Genomic DNA, 23,354 nt, shown 5'->3' with positions numbered 1-23,354 from the left:
AAACCATTAAGAACCTTCATCAGATGTGGTCACGAGACAAAAATAAAAAAACGTGTTTCATATTGCACTGGCTTTAAAATTAGGGTAAATGGGCAGGGGGTCCTTAAAAAAAAATTTCACACACACACACACACACACACACACACATATATATATATATATATATATATATATATATATATATATATATATATATATATCAGTAATAATGATTAGTATATATAGTGTACTAAGCGCATCAAGTACTGGAATAAACCGGCACAATTTAATGCACACATCAATTTAGGGAACTGGGTGGGGGGTATTTTTTTTTTGGAGGAGGGGAGACCAGAAACGCACAATTTGTTTTGCCTGAATAAGAATTAGCAAACACTTGCACTGGTTTTGTATTACCAATAAATATGTAACTGAGTGTATAGTCCGTGTGACTAAACATGCTCATCTCCTGTAGTCTTTTCATCCCCTAACCACACTTTTCAATGGAATAATAATGGAAAACTGTTTGTTTACAATTGTATAGATTCACCGAACAGCAATACTGATGCAATATTTGATGAAGGTTGGGTGCATCAGCAGAGGGGATGGGACAGATGCAAAATGGTTTTAATGCCTTCATTTAAAGAAGGAGACGCAGAGAACCATTCCACTCTGAGGCTCTCAAACAGATGATGGATCTGACTGTACATCTGTATGTACAAGAATGGCTTCATTTTCTTTCCTTGTTCTCCCTCCATTATCACTTCTCAATTATTCAATACGATAATCTATGCAAGACCTGGACATTCTGACTTTATGCATTCAATAACTGGCAAGATGCTCAAGTTTAAAGGTACATGTCAAAATATTTCCCAATTACCATGTACAATTTTGGCAGTTCTGCGATTCCAGTGCACCTGACCTCACTGGGGGAAGAATGCACTGCTAATCACTATTATTCCAAAATTTCTACAGTGCTTTTATAATTGTGTGCATTATTTAGCAATGTGAAGGAGGTGGGTTGTTTGTTTCCTGTTTGTGTTCATTATTCAGCATGTGAAGGAGGTGGTTTGTTTGTTTTCTGATTGCGTTGCATTATTCAGCATGTGAAGGAGGTGGGTTGTTTAGTCTGTGTAGTATTATTCAGCTTTAGTACGAGTTGGGTTGTTTGTTTTCTGAATGTGTTCATTATTCAGCATGTGAAGGATGTGGTTTGTTTGTTTTCTGAATGTGTTCATTTTTCAGCATGTGAAGGATGTGGTTTGTTTGTTTTCTGAATGTGTTCATTTTTCAGCATGTGAAGGATGTGGGTTGTTTGTTTGCTGTTGTTGTTGTTGTTGATCTAGGGTTTAATGCCATTTTTCAGCACAAGATAGGCTATACATGGCGGCCAGTATAACTGGTGGAGGAAGAACCCTGTTAAACCCAGGGAAGAACCACCGACCCACGAGAAGCTACTGGCAGGCTTTCCCACGTACCCACACTAGCCGAATGTGTTCAATATTCAGCATGTGAAGGAGGTGGGTTATTTGTTTTCTGAATGTGTTCAGTATTCAGAATGTGAAGGAGGTGGTTTGTTTAGTCTGCGTAGTATTACTCAGCTTTAGTATGAGGTGGGTTGTTTGTTTCATGAATATGTTCATTATTCAGCATGTGAAGGATGTGGTTTGTTTGTTTTCTGAATGTGTTCATTTTTCAGCATGTGAAAGATGTGGTTTGTTTGTTTTCTGAATGTGTTCATTTTTCAGCATGTGAAGGAAGCATGTTGCTTGAAGATGAGCATGTCTTTTTGATCTCAAAATCACAAAAAGAAAAGTTGAATTTCATAAACTAACAAGTTCATTACATGTATCAGCAAAACGTCAAATGAAATGCAATGTATCAAATCAACTATTTTATGAACAAACTTAAAGACCTAATAATGTTTCCTACCTCAAATATTCTCAGCATGTTTTTTATGTTTCCTAATTTCATGGTGTTTGTTTTTGTAATCATATCATTATGTTTTTTATCTTATAGGTGTTGTCTAATGTTGTAAAGCGCTTAGAGCTTCTAAAGATTAGGCGCTATACAAAGTCCCCATTATTATTATTATTATTATGAAAGAAATGGCAAGACATACTAATACTTTCACAATACATGCAACTTTTCCACAAAAACTATAAATAAAACTATATATAGGACAAGAAAGTTTCATGTACAATAACTATTTTTTTAAAAATGTGATTAATTTCTCGCAGTAAAACATGCTTCTCTTGACAAGAAGCAGATGCATCAATATTAAAATCCCTGGTGGCGAAGATGTTCTTAACTACACATATTTATTATATTTACCAAGTATTTTTTAAAAATTCTGAAGTCATTACATGGAAGAAAAAAAGTAGTTTATAAGCACTTGCTGAAAAAAAAAACTTTAATTACAACAAAAAGTGAATTTCATTATTTTTAATTAATCAGAATTGGAAAAATATAAAATCAAACCATGAAGAAAAAAAGCAGAAAGGGACAACTCGAGGGATTAAAGTATGGGGCTAAACAAGTGGGTGCATGCAGTCTCAACAGTGAACATTCCATCATTTCTAATTAACACTGTAGTAATATGGGACATTCCATCATTCCCAATCAGAACAATGTCATCACATCCGAATACAAAATATGGAAATGGAAGGTGAAGGAGGCAATCAGAATAAAACAGCATAGGCCAACACTGAACAGGGACAAGGGGCTTGATTTACCACCCGTCTACACCAGTCTCCTTAAGTCACGCGACCGTGTCACATGATCAATATTAATCACTGATGAAAGCAGTGTGATGCTGCCGAAAATTTAAAATGCTTAAGACATTCATGCCCTGAGTATGAGAAATTACTAATGATCATGAATTATCCTGAGTAAGGAAGTAACCTTTTCAGTTGCATACTGTATGTTACTGTTTCCTTGGAAACTGACAATGAACATCTTGAAAACAGACAAAGGCCCATCCCAGAAGTATCACTCTTCGTCATGTTGCTTTCCTAATGATTTCTATCTTGCTTTTTTTTTTAGTGTCCTTGTTTTAGAATATTTGATCTCAATGTAAAACAATTTTAATAAGTGTTTTGCCGTTTGAAAGTTACATTGTAATTCAAAATACACCATATTTTTGTCTGACATGAATTTGGTCTTTCATAAAAGATTTAAGGGGGTTTGGGGATTCTCCCCCAACGTGGTCTTGAGGGGCAGCAGCAAAATTGCATTTTATACTCATAAAAAACTGCTCCTGGTGCAACTTATGATCATAAAATAAACCAGAATAATCATTTGAAAAACTAATAAACTTACCACAAATGTTCAACTTGACTTCAATAATTTCACAATATTTATAGCCACATGAATTTGTTCTCCAATACTATTGATGCTGAAGTTATTTCATGAGTATGTCAGTGTTCACATCGAAATTTAATCAAAAAAATTTCTCAGTTTTGCAGTAAATATATTATACTTCTTTCTTTTCATAACAAATCTGTAAAATAAACACCCAAGTACATAAACTATATACAAATAATCCCATACATTCACTTGTCTTTTTCTCCAATGGACACAACCTGTTGATATACCAGTCAATCTCTTTTGCAGCTTTGGCCAAGACTTCTTTAGCCTTCCTTTTTGTCACCACTGATACTTTTGGGCTCAATATGCAACAGTTTCTTTTTCTTCTCAATGAGAGCTTTTTTCTTTTCAAGCAGTTTGCATATTCTGACAGAGGGCTACATCTGTTCTCTCATGCAAGAAATCTTTCTTCTTATAGTAATTAATTGCGCTTTTTCCAGATGCCTTCTGAGCTTCAATTTTTCCGCATGTAGCTTCTTTTGTAGGCGCTGTTCCCAACTCTTCCAACCACAATTACCTTAGAGCAGAGGTCACAAAATGCCAGTTCTCTGGCATTCAGTTTTCTTATAAAGTAACCAACTAAATTTCTGTAAACTTTTTGCTCCAGCCATTCCCATTTCCATATATTTTTAAAACCTTTATCTAAACTTTTTGTGTCATGGTCTCTCTCAACAACTCAGGACGCCATGTTTTGTAGGCATGCTTCTTCTTTCCATTGCCATCAGTTTCCATTGCACAAAAATTCATTGGATGAATTTAAACCGTTAACCAATCAGAATACTCTTTATGAGAGTCATGTGCTAACTATTATATGGAACAAATAATTTACATGGGTCATTGCGGAATGGGAGCAGATGGACCGTTTTTTAAAAACCGGATCAGAGATGATATAAAAAACAGACTATATCAAGAAAAAATCTGATTCAAGTCAGAAGAAAAGCGGAATTTTGCTTTAAAACAGAGATCATGCCTGTTGTTTACAAATCTGGGAATATTGTTATTATGCATCAGTGTTGGGAAGGAGAACTCCACCACTGGGGTCAGAATTTTACATCAATTCTATATCAAAGATAAATCAAGAAATATACTAATACATTTGGTCTGTTTTGATTATTCTGATGAACAAGAATGGACTTTACTTTTTGGCTTGTTTACAATGACAAATTGTTTATTACACTCAGGTTACAATACGCAACATGAGGAATATATTAGTATCTCATTTTGCATGCATGTACATTGGCTGTGGAAGATATTATTTTTCTCTCACAATAATGCAGTGTAACTCAGATTGACATCATTATTACAGTCACTACTGCAATGGAATAAGATCATGTTGAAAAACTATTTTAAAAAATTGAGATACTGATATATTTGGAGAGACAGGTTATATATTGCTATATATACAACAGAAATAAATCTCTAGCAAACTCATTTCTTTACAATGATGAACCAATGTGCTTTTCTCTTCCTTAAAAAAAGAAAAGACTGATAGGCACATCAAGTAAAGATTTGAAATTAAAAGACCCTAACAGTATTGTGAATTAAATACCACATAATCAAAAACGTCCCATCACAAGTAAGTAAAAAAGTGGTGAATATCCTGATGCACCAATAGTCTTGAATGTCTTGATGCGCCAATAGTCCTGACATGTCATGATGCACAAATAGTCATGAATGTCCCTATGTACCATGGTGAATCAATCCAGAATGTCTTAAGTGAGTTCCCAATAAATCCCAAATAATGTCTTAATCCAAATGTCAATAAGCACATAGAAATTCCAATGAATGATTTAAAAAAATAATTCCTCTCAAATTACAACTAAATGCAACTGCAAACTTTGATAACAAATAGATTCCAGAGAATGACCGTAACATAGGAATCAATTATTTCTTTACCAAGTCCCCTAGATATTCATCCCCATCTGATCTATGACATAACAGAATGTTCTGGAAAACCATTTCAATGGAAAATTCCACAATCAAAGTTAGACCTCAAATTCTGGTAAACATCCTGTTTACAACTTACAAACATGAAAAAAGTGTGCATAAAAACTCAATTCACAACCCTCAATTAGAGACAAAAGTTGAGCACATAATATAAACAAAATATACACAAGGTAAATTATATTATATAGTGACAGACCATACCAGGATTTTATCTGTTCAGGGGGCTCCCTTCTTGACACCGAAACAATGTGAGAATGGAGAGAGAAAAAGGGGGGGGGGGGGATCACTATAGTTCATTATTTACCCAACATTTAAACTTCCATCTTTTTTTTCCTGCACCACACTCTTATGGATCAACTGTATAAAGAATATTCCATATTGAAAATCCTTTAATGGTATGAAGGATCATATGAAGACCTGCCACCTCGAGTGGAATGAAAATCGGGATGCAAAGGAAAACAATTAAGATTTGGAGAGAAAAAAATCTGGATCAGTGTTTGTGACCATATACTTATAAAAACTTTGCAAAAGAATTTAGATCGACAGACTAGCTTTTTACTTAATGTGAAAAACATGCTACAGTCATACAATGAAAATCATTTTTCCATTTTTTTAATGCTCATATTTAGTGATAATTCAATTAACACACTGAATATCAGCATAAAGAATGAAAATAGAAAAATGATAGATTTTTCACAGTGTGACTGTAGTATATTCCTCATGGAATTTCTGCATCACTTTTGCTCTCTCTGAAGGAGGTGCAGCCATCATGAATCAAAATGTATTTTCTCTTCTTCATTTTTAAAAACTTGAATTTTACGTAGAAAAAAGGAAAAGAAAATCTGAATTTTCCCATTTTGAAACAAAATACTGGGATTATCCCAAGTAAATCCTTATAAGTGGAAGGTTTGCATGAGTAGCTAGCCTAGCCAGTATAAGCTGGGAAACTTCTTGAAGGCTGCTTTTGTACAGTTTTCAACAGTTCACTGAAACTGTCTCAAGAATACCTGTTCTCAAGAATACCTGTTCTACAGAATGCATATGATCTGTTGATTTGGCATGTTATGTTACGGTTGATGTCCTAATGTCAAACTTTTGCAAATATTAAACAAAATACCTCTCATCTTGGTGTTGGTTTGTAACCATACTGTAACAGCCAAGATTTATCAAATCTGGCATTAAATTTTGGTTTCTTCTTTGACAGTTATTTAACCAGCTTCTTACGTTTCAGAATTATTCTCCTCCATATGATGAGAATCTTCACTTTATCCTTCAATTTCTTTATTCTGCTATTCACTTGGCACATTTATGCCACCACTGACTTCAAGTAGAGCAGACATCAATTTTCCACCTAGCCATGTTTGACTATAATCTCACTTACCAGAAATGGACAAGAAGTTCCAACATGCACAAATGACAGGGAAGGGCATCAATCATATAACCCCTCTAGTACAAATGACAGGGAAGGGTATCAATTATATAACCCCTCTAGTACAAATGACAGGGAAGGGCATCAATTATATAACCCCTCTAGTATAGATGTTTTTGACATATATATATACCAGCTGGATTTCCAAGCATCATTTGATATTAACCAGCATCTGCATACTTTGGACTGGATGAAGGTATTTTGATCAAATAAGCAGTATTACTTCTTTCTTTTTATAAAAAAAATATTTAGATTCTTATTCATTCAGAATATCTTAACAGTTAAATAAAATTTATATTCGGCACAAAGGGCATTTTTAAACATGCATCATTGAACTAATATGCAGGAGCTCTTTCGCACCACAGTTTTCCAAATGTGAAAACTTGCAAACACTTTGCAGGATATGCACACTTGTTAGTCTGGCAGCATCTCTATATCTATGTGTCAGAATTTATAAAATGTTTTTAAATGGTTCTTTTTGTCATTTTGGAATTCTGTAATTATGACTGGACAAAGTCCACACAAAGGTTGAATTTAGATTTGCTTTATGTGGTTTCTCCATTGTTAGGAGACACTGAAAGACCCTCTTGGTTTAAAATTTGGAACATAAGTTTATACTTTCTCAAAAATATCCTTCCTAGTTGGTCAACTGCCTTTATGGAATCAGTAATAATCATTTATGGAGTGTGAACAGCTTTGTCAGATACCATATGTCCAACTTGCAAGTCAAGTCGAACTGCAAACTGTACACACCCAGATCTACCATCGCATAATGCATTGACAGATCTGGGTCTATGCAATTTGCTTTGAGTAATCAGTGGAACAAATAATACAGACCCTGATCTGCTAGCACATTATGCAATTCTCTTAGGGTCTCTGATGTTTTCAGTTGGACTTGACTTATAAGCAAGTATAACTAATAAGTTTGTCAACTGTTTCTCATTCTATATTATAATAATCAATGTAGGGCTGAACAGTTTTTGTAGAACCTGTGAGAAATAGGAGAAAGTGTTTAGTCTTGGATAGCAACCAGAATGTTGACGAGACCTTTTTTTTGTTTCTTTTTACATTTTTTTTTCCACGTTAGGTGGCTATCAACATGCATGCCTAGAACCGTTAATGTGACAACCCCAGTAAAATATTCTTGTAAGAAATATCCAGTACTGCACAATCTAAAGCTTGACTGGGCCACTGTAATCATAATAGTTTGCACAATCTAAAGCTTGCCTGGGCCACTGTAATCATAATAGTTTGCAATCTAAAGCTTGTCTGGGCCACTGTAATCACAATAGTTTGCACAATCTAAAGCTTGTCTGGGCCACTGTAATCATAATAGTTTGCAATCTAAAGCTAGTCTGAGCCACTGTAATCATAATAGTTTGCAATCTAAAGCTTGTCTGGGCTACTGTAATCATAATAGTTTGCAATCTAAAGCTTGTCTGGGCCACTGTAATTGTAAGTTTGCACAATCTAAAGCTTGTCTGGGCCACTGTAATCATAATAGTTTGCAATCTAAAGCTTGTCTGGGCCACTGTAATCAATATTTTGCACAATCTAAAGCTTGTTTGGGCCACTGTAATCATAATAGTTTGCAATCTAAAGCTTGTCTGGGCCACTGTAATTGTAACAGTTTGCACAATCTAAAGCTTGTCTGGGCCACTGTAATCATAATAGTTTGCAATCTTAAGCTTGTCTGGCCACTGTAATCATAATAGTTTGCAATCTAAAGCTTGTCTGGGCTACTGTAATCATAATAGTTTGCAATCTAAAGCTTGTCTGGGCCACTGAAATCATAATAGTTTGCAATCTAAAGCTTGTCTGGGCCACTGTAATCATAACAGTTTGCACAATATAAAGCTTGTCTGGGCCACTGTGATCATAATAGTTGGCAAACTCTAAAGCTTGTCTGGGCCACTGTAATCAGAAAAGTCTGCACAATCAAAATATTGTGCTGCTATAATCGGAATAGTTTCAATCTTCCACACACTAAGCATCATTCCATTCTGGTTAGACAAAAATATTACGTCAACTAGATCACAAAAGACAGCAGTTTCCCAGTACCTGACAGCATGTTGCTGACCTTGTTCAGTATATATATATACACACACACACACACACACACACACACATATACACAAACAAACACATTAACACTAACATTTTAAACCTGCCATCCATAACAAGACCTCAAAAAGGCAGTCAATTTTTTTTCCTCCAAAAGTTGGACCAGTTCTAAGTAAGCAGTAAAAGAATATTATGTACTGCTATTGCGAAGCATTTATAATTCTAAAAGTACGATTCTAAACAGCAGCGGTAAACATCGTGTTAAAATCAAAAGTTTGGCAAGTTACGGCAATATCAACCTGATGCAATGCTTAAAAACAACTTAAATTTCACATGGCAACTTCAGTTATCGTTCCCGCATTGCCAAATCAACACACGATGTCCAATAAATGGAACTGTTGCCCTTCCTGCTTTCTTCCTCAAGAATATTTCCTTTCATTCTTCTACACTATTAACAGTGAGCTTTATTGTCCCTTTCGTCCTGTCATATTGCTTGTTGGATGCCATTTTAAAAACCAACAACTTGATCAAGCTGACGTTTAGCATCACAAATACGCACAGTCTGAAGTACTAAGGTTAAGCTAGTCTGGTTACCTGACTAACTGTACTTAATCTATTACAAAACCCAGATCCAAATCGGACAAGCCAGTATCAGGATTTTACAGCAAACTTATTTCCGTCATTTATGCTTTAATTCCGTAAGTCCATGTTTGAAGGGTCATTTCCATAAGGCTTATGGCAAAATCGTAACAGTTGGCAGGTGTGGCATTTAGGTGGACATTTTAGACTGGCTTTTAAGTTTATTTCTCTTTCAAATGCTTTCTATGGGTCAGTAAGCAAAGAGTAAGGTATGATAAATTTACTGACAATGCATTTCATGCTTCAGACTTACTTAAACCAAGTAACAATGTACAAATTGAAAAATAATTTAGAGGGAAATAATCTAGTTGAATATCTTGTCCATATGTGCCTGTGACTCTAATAGAAATTCTACTCATCTTTGGGCTTTGTGACCCAAACCAAGAGGCCTCTTTTAAAACCAGTGTAAGCCATTCACAAGCTTTGGTTATTGTGCATGGTCAAATTCTGAAATTACATTTGCATTTTGACCTCCCAAATCGATAGGCTTGTACCTTACTTGAAGTGCAGACCTGTTAATACTAATAAGACCTCCTCAGCAAGGCAGTACAAGTAAAACACATTTTCAGTAACGTGTAATTAAATACTATGTATAGCTATTGTTGACTGGAAAATATGAATTTGAAAGGTTAACAACTGTGATCTGATGCAGCGAAGACAGCATCATGTTTCACTAAAAAGGTTGTGAAGTGCACATGGATGATAATGAATTCAGGATCAGTTTCAGGAACTGCATGCCAAGCTCCTTGGAAGACAATGGCCTCTTGTTAGATCTTTGCTTTTCTTAAATTTTATCTGGCAGAGGAAATCATCTTTAGCAATACTCAAATCAACAGACACTATCTAATAAATATAATTGTTGTATTTTCCTACATTGCTTTCCTACATTGCTACCAAGGTCAGCAAAGAATCTGTACATTCATCTTTATACTTCTCTACAGTTTGAACTTTTTACGAAACTGATTGACCCTTTCGCTTTCAAGGTGATTTTTTCCCCCTCTTTTTTTATATATATAGAAATTTCTAGATCAAGATGCAGATGTCCTTCTTTAAAGTTATCTGGTTCCCTTGGCAATTCAACCAATCTAATAAGAAAAGCTGGATGTAGACCAAACCCAGATAGGTCAATATCGGGATTTAATCAGAATGAGTCTATTTCCATATTTTCTGGCTAATGTTCTTTTATGTTTGTAATTTAATGGTCATCTCAATAAGATCTGTGGTCAAATCATACGGTTGGAAGGTCTGCAAGTGCTAGCCGGTGATGCAAAGCTCAAGTTATTGTGTTGAAACCATTTTTTTTCTTTCAGTCAGTGACCTTGACCTTTGGAAACCAAAACTGATAGGCTTCATCTTTACCCAAAATGAAAGCCATGCACGAAAATTGGTCCAGGTCTGTGACATGGAAGCAATTTCATTACGCAGAAACCATTTTCATATTTTCAGTCAATGTGACCTGGATATATGACCCTTTTGACCAGAAAATATGTAGGCTTCTTGTACCCAAAGTGCAAGCCATCCACAATGATACAGATCTGTTGCGAAGAACTAATGTTACTTCATGAAAACAGTTTTTTTTTTCAGCCAGAGTGACCTTTAACTAAACATAAATTAACAATCTTAACAAAAGTCCAAATGCTAGCTATTTACAAAGTTTGGTCATGGTGGAAAACTATTGCTGCAGAAATGACATAGGGAACATAGGGATCAATGGTTCAAATGAACATAATTACATGATACACATTGTTATTATTACTTACTCATTGTATGTGTTGCCTCCTCTCCATTTGTATTGGATGCTTCCGTTTTAATCTGTGCTGCTTTGGCAGCAACAGCTTGCTTGCGGTTTTCCACCACATCAGGCATCACTGCATCAATCAGGGATAATGTTTCAATCACCTTCTCTGACCCATCCTACAGTACAAGAAAAAGAGAATTGTAATTATCAAATTTGATGTTATTAATTATATACATTTTAGTCACAACATTATTGTTGCACACATGATCCCAAATTTGAGCAACACATTTTAGCCCATTGCTCCACAGGTACACTTTTCTATGCCTTAACTTCTGACCTCACCCTTAAGCGTTAACTATATTTTTACCTCTGCACACCAACATCGCACTACATTCTACCTAATAAGCACTTTAAATATCCATGAGATTATTGCTGATTTGCTGTGAAGCAACCATGAGACAGTAAAAACTAAGATACTATGATAGCAGGACCATCAAGAAAAACCACAATAACTTCACCAAGGAAATGAAATACCCACCACATATGAAGCAGGGAAACAACCTTGTCAGATCCTAAGGAAACTTGACCACCATCTTGAGTCAATGATAATGACAAATTCTTTATTACACATGGGTTGCAACAAGTGACAAACAGGTAAAATATTAGTATCTCACTTTGTACAAGGACAAACCCCACCCCAAAAAAAAAACAGTTGCAGTTTTATCCACAAAAGCAGATCAAACTATCACGGATGCTGCCAACTGGATGCAGAAAGATGGACCAGTATGGCAGGTCAACCATCCAAAGATGCCACAGACTATTTTATGTACTACTGACAATTTGACATATGTGACCAACTTGGTGACAAATATCCGCATGGACGAACATTGAACAAATGATCAATACCTTTATAACAATGGTGAAGAGTCGAGAAAGAAGAGATTCCAATGGTAAGATTTTTAAATCAATTTGGCCAAGCAGATGATAGGATGTTTAAAGTGAAGGAAAGCTGTCATGCAGTAAAAATCTATCCCCAGAGACACAGGCTGATTGATACTGACACACAGTGACTGCTGCCAATTAAATAAAAAAGTCTGTACAAAGCATGAGGAGAAGAAATGAAACCAAATTTGGTTCTGGCATGGCCAGCAGCCATCTCTGCAGTACAGAATGTCACTGTATGTTTTATCAAAGCATGGTCATTCAAGAAGAGTAACTATAATTTACTTGAATACACTTGTAATGTTTATTTTTTTCCCTGATTAACACAAAATTGTAGAACAGGTCATGTACACGACAGTGGAGTTGCTTTTTTTTAAAATCACACACTTACATAGATTTACCCTATGCTGAACCAAATATATATTTTATCTGCACAAGATTTAATAGCACTTTGAACATATCACTGGCTGTATCATGCCAAGGGAAATGAAAGCTATGTGCCTTTCTCAAGGACACACTGAGGTGTCTTTCCTAGGAGGGTAGGGTATCAAACCCTCCACCAACTTAACATGGTCTCAAGGCTTTACCTTTATAGAACAATACTATTTTCAGTTGTTTTTTTAATATTAAATATTTTGTTTAATCTGTTTATATCCTGAAAGCATGCCAGTATTTCAGGACTACCATAGAAGATTTTTGTGTTTTTCAATGTGTACACATAGCACAAGAGTATCAACTGTCAGCTCCATTACATTACTGAATAATAAAGCACTAAATGAATAATAATTTTTTTTATCGTATTGCAATAAAGACTTGATTCAAATGAAGCCTAGAAACAAGAATCATTTCAAAATTCTACACAAAAATAATATATTTGTGCATAAACATTATATGATGTTGCGATGAAACATATTTTTTTACGAAGAATTACGCAGGAACACCAAATTATAATAAAGAATCATATTTGAACCCTGTTCATATGGAAGTTCCACTCTGACAGGTAGTTGCCAAGAAATGGAAATTTTGTTCAGACAGTGGTATTTCAGCATGTGAGAATGCATGGACATTGGTAAATCTTGCTTTACAGGACAAGTTTTCGTTTAATTTTTCAATGTTGAATACTACCTAAAAAATGCATATAGTTTTCTTTAAACTGATGCATTTTTGCCGTAACATTTTCAGTTGTAAAAGATTCAGTTCAAGTAAAGTTCAGTTAACTAAATAACATGCTTCAATATCTGTTCATGACTTACTTTCAATTTTTCTATCTGCATGATTCATTTCACCTCCTTCATCTAAGTGTATGAGATGTGGGGTATTTTATGCCATTTACAATGGTGAGAAAAAAAATCTATCAAGAATGTCAAAGGTTATTACTATTTCATTAAATTTACTTGCATGTGAATTGGAGAATAAAATGAGAGGAACCTGGGCAACAAGAAGCTGTTTTTCACCTTTTTCCTGACATAACTAGTAGGGAGAAGAAGATATTGTTCTTACTGGAGTGTCAACCAAGCTATGCAGGTGTATAAGCAGGCCACCCACAACTTATAATTTCAATTGACCCCTGTATCCAGATGCTAAATATAATCCCACTCCTATTTATCCATGGGATTAAATCCTATAGATCACTGACTAGAACAGTGACCTTTTAATACTAATCCCTATCAGAACAGAACTGTGTATTCAGTGAAGGACTGACTAATGTGTGGGATGATTAAGACTCACTGCTGTTGCTCTTTTAAAATGATATTCATTGCCTCCTTTAGAGTTTTTATCACCTTTAGCTACCTTATATACTCACTTATAAGTTGAGTCAAACTGCAAACAACAAAGATTCTGATCTGCCATGGCATAATGTGCCTGTAGATCAGAGTCTATATTATTTGTTCTACTTATTACTCCTAACCTGATTTGCCATAGCATAACACACCTCTAGATCAAGGTCTATAGTATCTGTTCTACTGATTACTCCTAACAAACTGCACAGACCCAGATCTGCCCGCACATTGTGTGATGGCAGATCTGGGTCTGTGCAGTTGCAGTTGGACTCGACTTATAAACGAGTATATATGGTATCTCTGAACACTGCTCTTGCTAACGCAGACGTAGATGAATATCCACTAAAGAAAAACTTAATTATTTTTTATTTTTCCCTGATTTGAAAAAGCACACCATTGGTAAAGATATTCACCAGCCGTGGTTCTGATAACCCTATCTACACCTTGATGGATCAAACAGCTATATCGGTGCTTGTCCTAGCAACAGCTATTGGCTTTCATGTGTTGCCCACTTTAGTAATTAATGCCAACTAACCAATAGTGTGGTGCAATATACATCTGCCGAAAACGCTGGTGCAATTGACCTATACAGGATACTGTACAGGATAGTGTGCAAGATTAACACCAAAAGTATGACTATGTACCTGAGGGAAGCCATTACAGGTCTATCTGAGTGAAAGGTATTTGTGCAAACATGGACTGGCACTGGAAAAGTGCTTCTTTATCAGTCCATTCAAGTTGTGTGCTCCCCTTGTCTCGATCACGTAGGAACAGTGTTCAAATTTGAACAACTTAATTTTGATTGGATGCGGTGGCCTGCTGCCGCAGCCAATGAAATTCACAGATCCAAAGCACAGAAATACTGCTCGATATGCCAAGTTGTTGATAGGGTTATTGGAGCCTTGGCTAGCAAAGATGGGTAAGATATGAGGGCTACAACAAAAAATCTGTGGGAAACCACATTCAAGGTGCAACATTATAGCATCACAAATGTTAGGAACATTACCAAACATTTTCAGAACTCTTTTTATAATTTTACATTTTGTAATGATCTGCTTAATGACATTAAATTTATCAAAAACTTTTAAGCAAACCGGAGAACATTAACTCTTTTTTTCACAAAATATGTGGGAAGGTCGGGAGGGTGATATGTGGAACTTGTGACAAGAGAGAGAGAGGATGGAATTGTCATGTTGTTGAGTATTTCAGTTTCTAAATGTTTAAGGTCCTAATTTGCCATATATAAAATTTGGATGAAGTCGTTTTACAGTATACCGTATTTACCGCATATGTTGGGACATGAAAAAATTATTATTATTTTTCGTGTCCCAGAACTTAGGGTGAATTTTTTTAAAACCTAGATCATGTGTCCCAAGACTTAGGAAAAGAAATAAATTGTGTTCAATTTGCGCCCACCCCACCCCGCTGCAATGCACGTTACAACAAAATAGATAAATAAAATGCTTATTTGATAATAAAATGAAGAAACTAACCTTGCACTGTTATCATTTATTCACGCTTTTGGTCGACATTAGCATTTTATTAAAGGAAAAATATATCCATGAACTCTGTATAAGTAGCGCATGCTACCATAGTGTTATTGCTTTTCGTCAGACAACACAACACATTGGTTGTTGACGTGAATATTGAGAAACGAATCATGTTTGGTTGTCATGAGAATGAAAATTGGATCCTGCAAAATCACATATGAGAGAGAGAGAAAGAATTATCAACCCCACTGCTCGAAAGCACCTGCCATTCATGCATGACATGGTGTAAGATACAAAATAACCAAGAGTGTATTATATCCAGGGTTACAATATGATAATATCTTGTAAACTAAAATCATTATTATAAATACATTCACTGTGAGTACAAATGACAATCGTTTTGATTCCATGGGTTACAAAAAGTATTATTAAAGCAAGTTAATGCTGTGTATACTATTTACACTGAAGAACTTGAATCCTGTTTGTGTCAATTATGACTACAGATGGCACATAAATGTAAGCCCAGTTGCTGAATAAACACACCTTGCAACAGCCATAAACTGGTTGTTTGAACTTACTGGTAGGATATCAAATACAAAGGTTAATTTATTACAAAGCAAGCTGACCCCGGAAGCAATCTTTGGATACCTTTTAGCGTGGAGATTTGTTTTTAACTATACATATGTATACAAAGTCGTCCGACATGGGGAAGCCAACTTTGATTTCTTTCTACCGGTTTTCACTGGGATTTTGAAAATAAATAGAAACAATGGAAAACTTTGAAACGATAACTTCTCACACATTTACACAAAAAGTGATATCTCGCAGTCATTGTTATCGTGTACATAGCATATATAAAGGGGAATAAAAATAAAACAAAATAAACCACATTATAGATCTTTGCTATGATGTAAAGTTTGTAGTGTGATACTCAAGTAGTTTAGAGGCCTTGCCTCTTGCATGAAAAGAAAATGCATTGCCTAAAGCTTCACCTAAGAGGCCCATAGGTCGACCAAAAAAGCATGCTCGAGGAGTGTGATGTAAAAGAAAATGAACCAGGTGCAAAAAGACATGAAATTCGAGACCTCAGTCAGGAGAGGGCATTACATGCATTTTACATTAAAGCAAAAAGAGGAAGTTGTAAATTTCTCAAAATTGCATGGAATTCAAGTAACAGCAAGACATTTCAAAATCACCAAATCAACCATTGCAAATTGGTTAAAAATAGATTTTTCTCAGCAGCTGAATGAATGGGGACATTTAGCAAGGAGTGGGAGACCAGTACCGTATGGCAATGAATTAGATGGAAAAATTGCAAAGTGGGTTCTCATCCAACACGATCTGCAGATCCCTGTTAGTGTGGACACTACATGTGCTTATGCCAAGGAATTTGTGTCAAGTGAACGTCCAGAAATTGAGTTTCAAGCCAGTAGGAACTGGGCAACAGGTTTTTTTAAATATATTAGCAGCATTCACGTTTGTTCAGCAGTACTTGGATTATATCAGATATCAATGCTGTGTAACTAAAAGATGTTCGAATCGCTTCAGGACAAGAGAGATCTGATCCAAAAATCATTTAGAGTTTGTGGTATTAACAATAACTTGAATGGATGTGATGACAATATCATAAGAGATACTGAATGTGATGGCAGCGACAGTAGAGAGGACGAATTTGATGGATTTGAGCCTGAGGAGGTTGAATGGGCAATTAATAATGTGGACAGATTGAAGGATTTAAATATATTAGCGGCATTCAAGTTTGTTCAGCAATACTTGGATTATGTTTGATATCACTGCTGTGAAAATAAAACATGTTCGGTTTCGGAATTAGTATGTTTATCAATCACTCAGTATGTCACCATCTACAGGTTTCTCTCTTTCTTTCTCTGAATATATTTTTACGTAATTACAGTGAATAGTTTATGCTGTGCTCATCAACAGTTATTTTGCAAAATAAGTCGTGTAACGAGTACGAACAGCAAATAAACCATGACATTTAATATTTTTAAAAACTTAGATTGAAACAGAAAAAGTCTAACTCGTTCTCATATACACAAATGATTCATTCTTACCTGAGCTCCTGTTCTTAGCAAATTTGTATCTAGGGAAAAAGTGTAAACAAACAGCACCCACTGAGTTTCTTTAATAAAATTTACGTTTGAGTGCATTTTCCGACATGTAGTTTTCGATTGATTTATAAGGTCCCACAACTTATGACTAAAAAAAATCGATGTGTCTCAGAACATAAAGTGCACAAAAAATAACTATTTTTAAAATTAATTTATGGTGTCCCAACAAATATGGTGTCCCAACAAATACGGTGTCCCAACATAAACGGTAAATATGGTAGCAACACTTTAAGATCAAAGAACCTGTGATCTTTAGAGCTCAAATCTGGACTGGTTAAAGAGTCAGCAACAAATTTACAAATTTTAGATGGATTACATTACTGAATAATACTTATAGCACAGTGCATATACATGGTATCACCTGATTTATACAACATTTTATGTTGTTTCGACCCTTACCTCTCCAATGCTAATTTCTGCTTCTGTGTACTGCAGGCCCTTTTGTATAATGTTGAGTAAGGCCGCTGGGGGCACCAGGGCTCCATTGATATTGGACTGACTGATGTGACTCTCTATTCCAAATGTGTATGCTGAGTGGACAAAACCTGACAAAAATAAAAAAAGATAAGGCTCAGGTGAAACATGTCTCTCAGTTCTCCTCAGGACTTCACACCATTTCCAACTCACTTTCATTTCAGCCAATGACGTTTAGAACCCCGCAATGCACCAGTGCTAATATACTGTCATGGTTTCCTCTCTACCTATTAAAAAATTATTCTGTTAAATACACGGTCTGTATTCAAAGCCCTATCACCAGCATTCCAGGAATCTTTAAAAAGATCTTTAAAAAATGTAATTCCATGACCTTTCCAAAATGTTTCCAAGACCTATACAAATTTCTGACCCCCAATAGTTACATAACACATACATTTAACCCAAATACACATCTTTAGTGATTTTACTTAGATTTGAATTCTTCTTTTTTGAGTGCTGCGAGTTAGAATGATTCTGAATGGCGGTAAGATCCCCTGATAGTCTGAAGGTTCAGGGGGAGACTACTCTAACAAATCCATTATTGAAGTTGTATAGCTCAATTAAACTTTTGCGCCGGTGAATGAAAATGCAACCAGATAACTTGAAATAACCAAATTCCAAAAATTAACCAAAACTTTGGAAGATATGCCTTCCTGTAATTTAAAAACTTCTCCAGGATTTCCATGATCACAGGAAGTCTATGTATCCCGCAAAAGACAGCTTTTCTTACCGCTTATTGGGTACATAATAAAGATAAACCAGGATAATTGCTCACTCATTTGGCCATTACCTTAGTGAGCTTTTATTTTCTTTGCAATGACACAATCACAAGATCATCAAACAAGCCTACAGGTAGTATGTACTATATATTACAGTCACTTCCACCACACATAATTTCCTTACAAGTGTGTGTGTGTGTGTGTGTGTGCAATTTAGATTTTTAACATAGCTTCAACAATTTTCCAGTCATATCACTACGATGTCTGCAGTGTGGCAGTTTAAAGTGATGCCTAGCACTGGGGCATCATGCCACAGACATGTAGCATGATGTCCCACCCTGTCACATTATCCTGACACCAGGCCGACCAGTCCTAACACTGACCTCTTAATGCTGAGCGCCTAGCGAGGCAGTTGTTAGTATCATTTTTAGAAGTCTTTGGTATGACTCCGCTGGGGTTTGAACCCACAACCTATTGCATCCAGGGCAGATGCTCTAACCTCTAGGCCACCGGAGCGGTGTTCCTTACAAGTTAAGCAGATTCCAGATGCTCATTCTGAAGAACAAAAATGTCCAAGCCACCCTAAACAAAACAAAACAGCAATTACCCAGCACCTGCCTAACTCCATGCTGGCAAGAGATTGGTGATTCCCCAAAAATATTATGTATAATTAATTTGTATTGTGCGCTTGACTTGTGTCCAAAATTAAGGGTAGAGGTATGGACTACTTAATTTTTTTAAAATTTTTTTGCAACATGTTACTTTAATTTGAGTCAAAGCCTAACCATATTTTATAAACTTTGACTGTTCTGGAAGAAAACTTTTGATGCATAGGTCAAGTGAAAAGATATGTAAACAAAATTATTTTCATTATTATTATTCATTCCTATTTTAATATTAGTCTGTCGAATCACTTTTAGTTGTGTTCAGTTATAATTTGCAAGGAATTATTTAGTTAAATTATTCAATGAATTACAAAGGGCTCAAACACTCCTGGACTAAAACACTACTTGGAGATTATTGAGGACTCGTTCAAAGACATTCTGGATTATATCATTGTGGTACATCAGGACTATTGGTACATCAACCCAGTCAAGATTTATGGTACATCACATTCAAGACTATTTCAATTCTGAATATTCCAAACTATTATTTGGGATTTAATGTCCATTACTGTAAGCTCCTTTTAAAATTTAACTTTGTATTCTAGGGAAATAAATTGTTTCTTGAATTTTATAAAACTTGTTCACTTTGTTTTTTTCTGTTACAGTTTTAGACCACAGTCGTAACAATGATCACAATAAATGAATAAGGGTTTCAACACCAGAAATTACTGGATAAGATGACAAGTCTTCCATACCAATGGAAGTTGAAGTTCTAACAGATCCTCTACTGATCACAATTTTTCATCACCAATATCCATTTGATGTTATATTTGCACTACAGAACAGTTAACTTTCTGACATGTATTGAATCGACCACAGGGCAGAATTTGATTTTTGTCATCACATTAATGCCTTGTTATTTTCAGTTATATTTTCTACCTAATACAGCAGAACAGAGCTGCAGGGTGAAACTTTTTCCAGCTCTTAAATTCACTGAGTTAATTTATTACAATAAAATGCCAATAATAATTTCTCTATCACATCACAACAAACTCGTTTCTTATTTCGTTCTAAACCTATGCCACATCTTGCCTCTAAGTGCTCTTATCACTGAATCTAACATGAAATTTATTAAAGTATTGCCTTATTGTTGCATACAATCTAGCATTTATGTTATGTTATATGGTGCTTTCTAAGTGGCTTAATTTTTAACCTAATTTACAATTCTATGTGCCTACGTGTTGGTTGGAATGGATAGCATACCTCATCTGGACCATCTGAAGTTTATAATAAAACATGTATTTTGTAATTTTTAAATAACAACTAGGAACTGTGAGGCAAGATCTATCTCTTAAAATAAATGATCGTTTGTGCAATATCTTGTCAGCTGTATTTTGGCTGAGTTTTATACTATTATTTACAGCTTGTTTGGTTTATGTTTTTGGTTTTCAATGTGGCTTACATTACAATTGCTTTGCTTCAAGAATCAATGCATGCGAATTCAATGCTATTTTTTTTCCACCTCCTTTGTTTGGAGTCCCGGCATAAAGATCAATGTGCAAATCTTTGTTGTTAGTCAGGCTTAGAAACTTGTACAAAAACTTTTATGTGAGTAGCAAGGTCTGAACCTGTTTTTCATTTCAACAATATTGTACTTTCCCTCCATAAGTCTTTTAAGCTGTGTTTTTGTGACATCCTTCTCTACATCTCACTTGTAACACCCTTCTTATGAGAAAAATGTGTTTGAAATAAGTGTCTCTAATTAAAATAACCTTTACTTTTCCTCTTTTCTTTCGTCACTTTTGACACTGTAATATGACTGCAGTTTTTTATTTGAGGCTCAGTGTGTAACTGCAATATCTATTTTGTTCTGTTAGAATTATAGTTTGCACTATTTATGTCATTTCTTTGCATCAGGGGGGTTAGTATCAGCCTACAGTCTAGCCACATCTATCATTGGTGTTTGGTTGCAGACCCCCACATTAATTAATTCATGGTTCCCAAACTTTTGTAAAGATAAATTTCTAGGTCATTTCCAGGGTTTTTCCAGAATGAAATTAATTTTTTCAAGGTTCACATATGACCATTACTGAATGGAATTAAAGAACATTTTAGATTATAAAACATGCATTTTCTAGATCTAAAGATGTTTCTCTTGCAAGATTCTCCAAAACATCTAAGTCAGAAAAGATGGTCATGTACAAAACCAAAACTGTATCCCACAAAACAAGTTTGACCATATTCCTACAATTTCGCATGTAAGGTCATTTCAATGTATAGAATAAAATTTCTGACTTTGCTTTGCTGGCCTGCATTATGTTGGTACATGTGGAAACAACATAATGAATACAAATTAGTTTCGTTTCCTTTCAAACCTTTAATTCTAAAGAATTCTATAGCAATATACATGTATATGTATGTTATACAAATTAAAATTCTCCTATCACAGTATGATAAAAAACAACAATAAAAGCAAAGTATTAGCATCTTGTCTTGTAATGAAAAAAGTTCAACCCTGAACATATCTGTGCAAATAAAATCCCAAACAAGATTTTTCAGAAAAATCTTAACTCCTTAAGATGATTTTATTAAAAATCAATCATTTAAAATAAAAACTTTAACAAAAAGGGTTCACTTAAATGTTGACAAAAGACCTTCAAAATTATATATTGGTATATAAACAAGGACCAAAATTTCTGTAAAAACAACCAGTATTCCTGTAATTTGACAAATCTGTCACCAAACCTGTATTGATACAGGGGCTCAAATCATTTTTTAATATATAATACAAGGAACGATGATTCACCATTTGAAATGCGTTCTGTTTAAGATCTGAAACCAATGTTTCAAACTTCATTTCACTGTGTAATAATTTCGCACCAAAGGTCAGTTTTACGATTTGACATTTTGGGCAACAAATCTGACTTAAAATGAATAACAGTGGTTTCTAATCTGGGTTTCCTCCAAATATTCCACCACATTTTTCACATAATGGGCATGTTAGGTTTGGGTGTGGGGTCAGAGCAATTGCTATATTGCAAATTTAGAATTAGTTGCTACGTGCGGTAGCGGCATATGGTAGTCACTTACTAGCAGGCCTAGCAAATTTAAACAATGTTATAACGATTTATACCTGCATGAAATTGATAGGAAAATGATAAATTTTCTCAGAAATGGAAAATGTTGTAATCATTATTTCTGAAATCTGCTGTCAGACCAGATGAAACTACAGCATAGATGAAACCTGACCTTGCATTACTAGTCACATGACTTCACAAATCCTTAACAAACTACATCGGAAGTCCAATAGTCACGTGATAACAGTAACAGACTCCATTTCAATGTTGTTGTACAAAAATCCAATTATATTAAATGAAAGTCAGATACCTTTTGTAAAAACCAGAAAGAACATAATTCTGAATATAGTTATTTCGAGAACAACAAGAAACCTGTCACTGTCACAGCAATCTGGCCAGTCAGATTCATCAAGCAGAGAGCACATCAACATCAACTAAACCCCAGTAGTTGTTCACAGAATAAATATAGAGAATTTTGTGCTCTTTCATTTTTGTATTTTTATTACTACCAGTATACAAGTTTTATTTAATGTTTTATTTTTTCTACAGCATTTGAAAATGTGGGTTGTGAGATTTGTGTACTCGTGTGACTAGCAATGCAAATCTGAGTACCAGGTCAAATTTCATGAATGCAGTAGTTCTGTCTTGTCTTTCAGCAGATTAAACACAAAAAGATTTTAACACACAAATAAATAATTTTCATACAGAGTTCATGCAGGAAATTAATAAGGGCCATCTGGTAAGCAACTAACCTTTGCCGCCACCATATTGGCCTTTTGTGATGAGAGAATGGTTTTTCATACCTTCCAAGTAAGTGAAAATAAGGATATCCAGTGTGCAAAAAATCTACTAGACGAATCTAATGCGCTACGTGTTTGGATCGACTCAACGAATATATTTATGGAAAGGACCCAAACGATCCATACAGCAGCCTCCAAATATTCTGGTCAAAAGTTGTTAAATTTAACTACAATC

At 35.0% G+C, this 23,354-nt stretch overlaps 1 protein-coding gene across 3 annotated transcripts in view; it reads right to left on the bottom strand.

Annotated features, from left to right (window-relative positions):
- The window catches only part of LOC149798687 (F-box-like/WD repeat-containing protein TBL1XR1), a 98,096-nt gene that overhangs the window by 56,970 nt on the left and 17,772 nt on the right, over window positions 1-23,354 (bottom strand). For all 3 annotated transcript variants that reach the window (XM_089957526.1, XM_089957525.1, XM_089957527.1), the window contains 2 exons: window positions 17,904-18,049; window positions 11,185-11,338 (listed from right to left, as the gene is read on the bottom strand). In XM_089957526.1, the coding sequence (XP_089813652.1) occupies window positions 11,185-11,338; window positions 17,904-18,049 (300 nt within the window). The remainder of the gene's footprint in view (window positions 1-11,184; window positions 11,339-17,903; window positions 18,050-23,354) is intronic.

This window comes from Sinohyriopsis cumingii, chromosome 5, assembly GCF_028554795.1.
Source record: "Sinohyriopsis cumingii isolate HCF-2022 chromosome 5, ASM2855479v2, whole genome shotgun sequence".
NCBI classification, from domain to species: domain Eukaryota; kingdom Metazoa; phylum Mollusca; class Bivalvia; order Unionida; family Unionidae; genus Sinohyriopsis; species Sinohyriopsis cumingii.
Note: the sequence above shows the minus strand (reverse complement) of the source record. Positions and strands in the feature narration are given on the sequence as shown.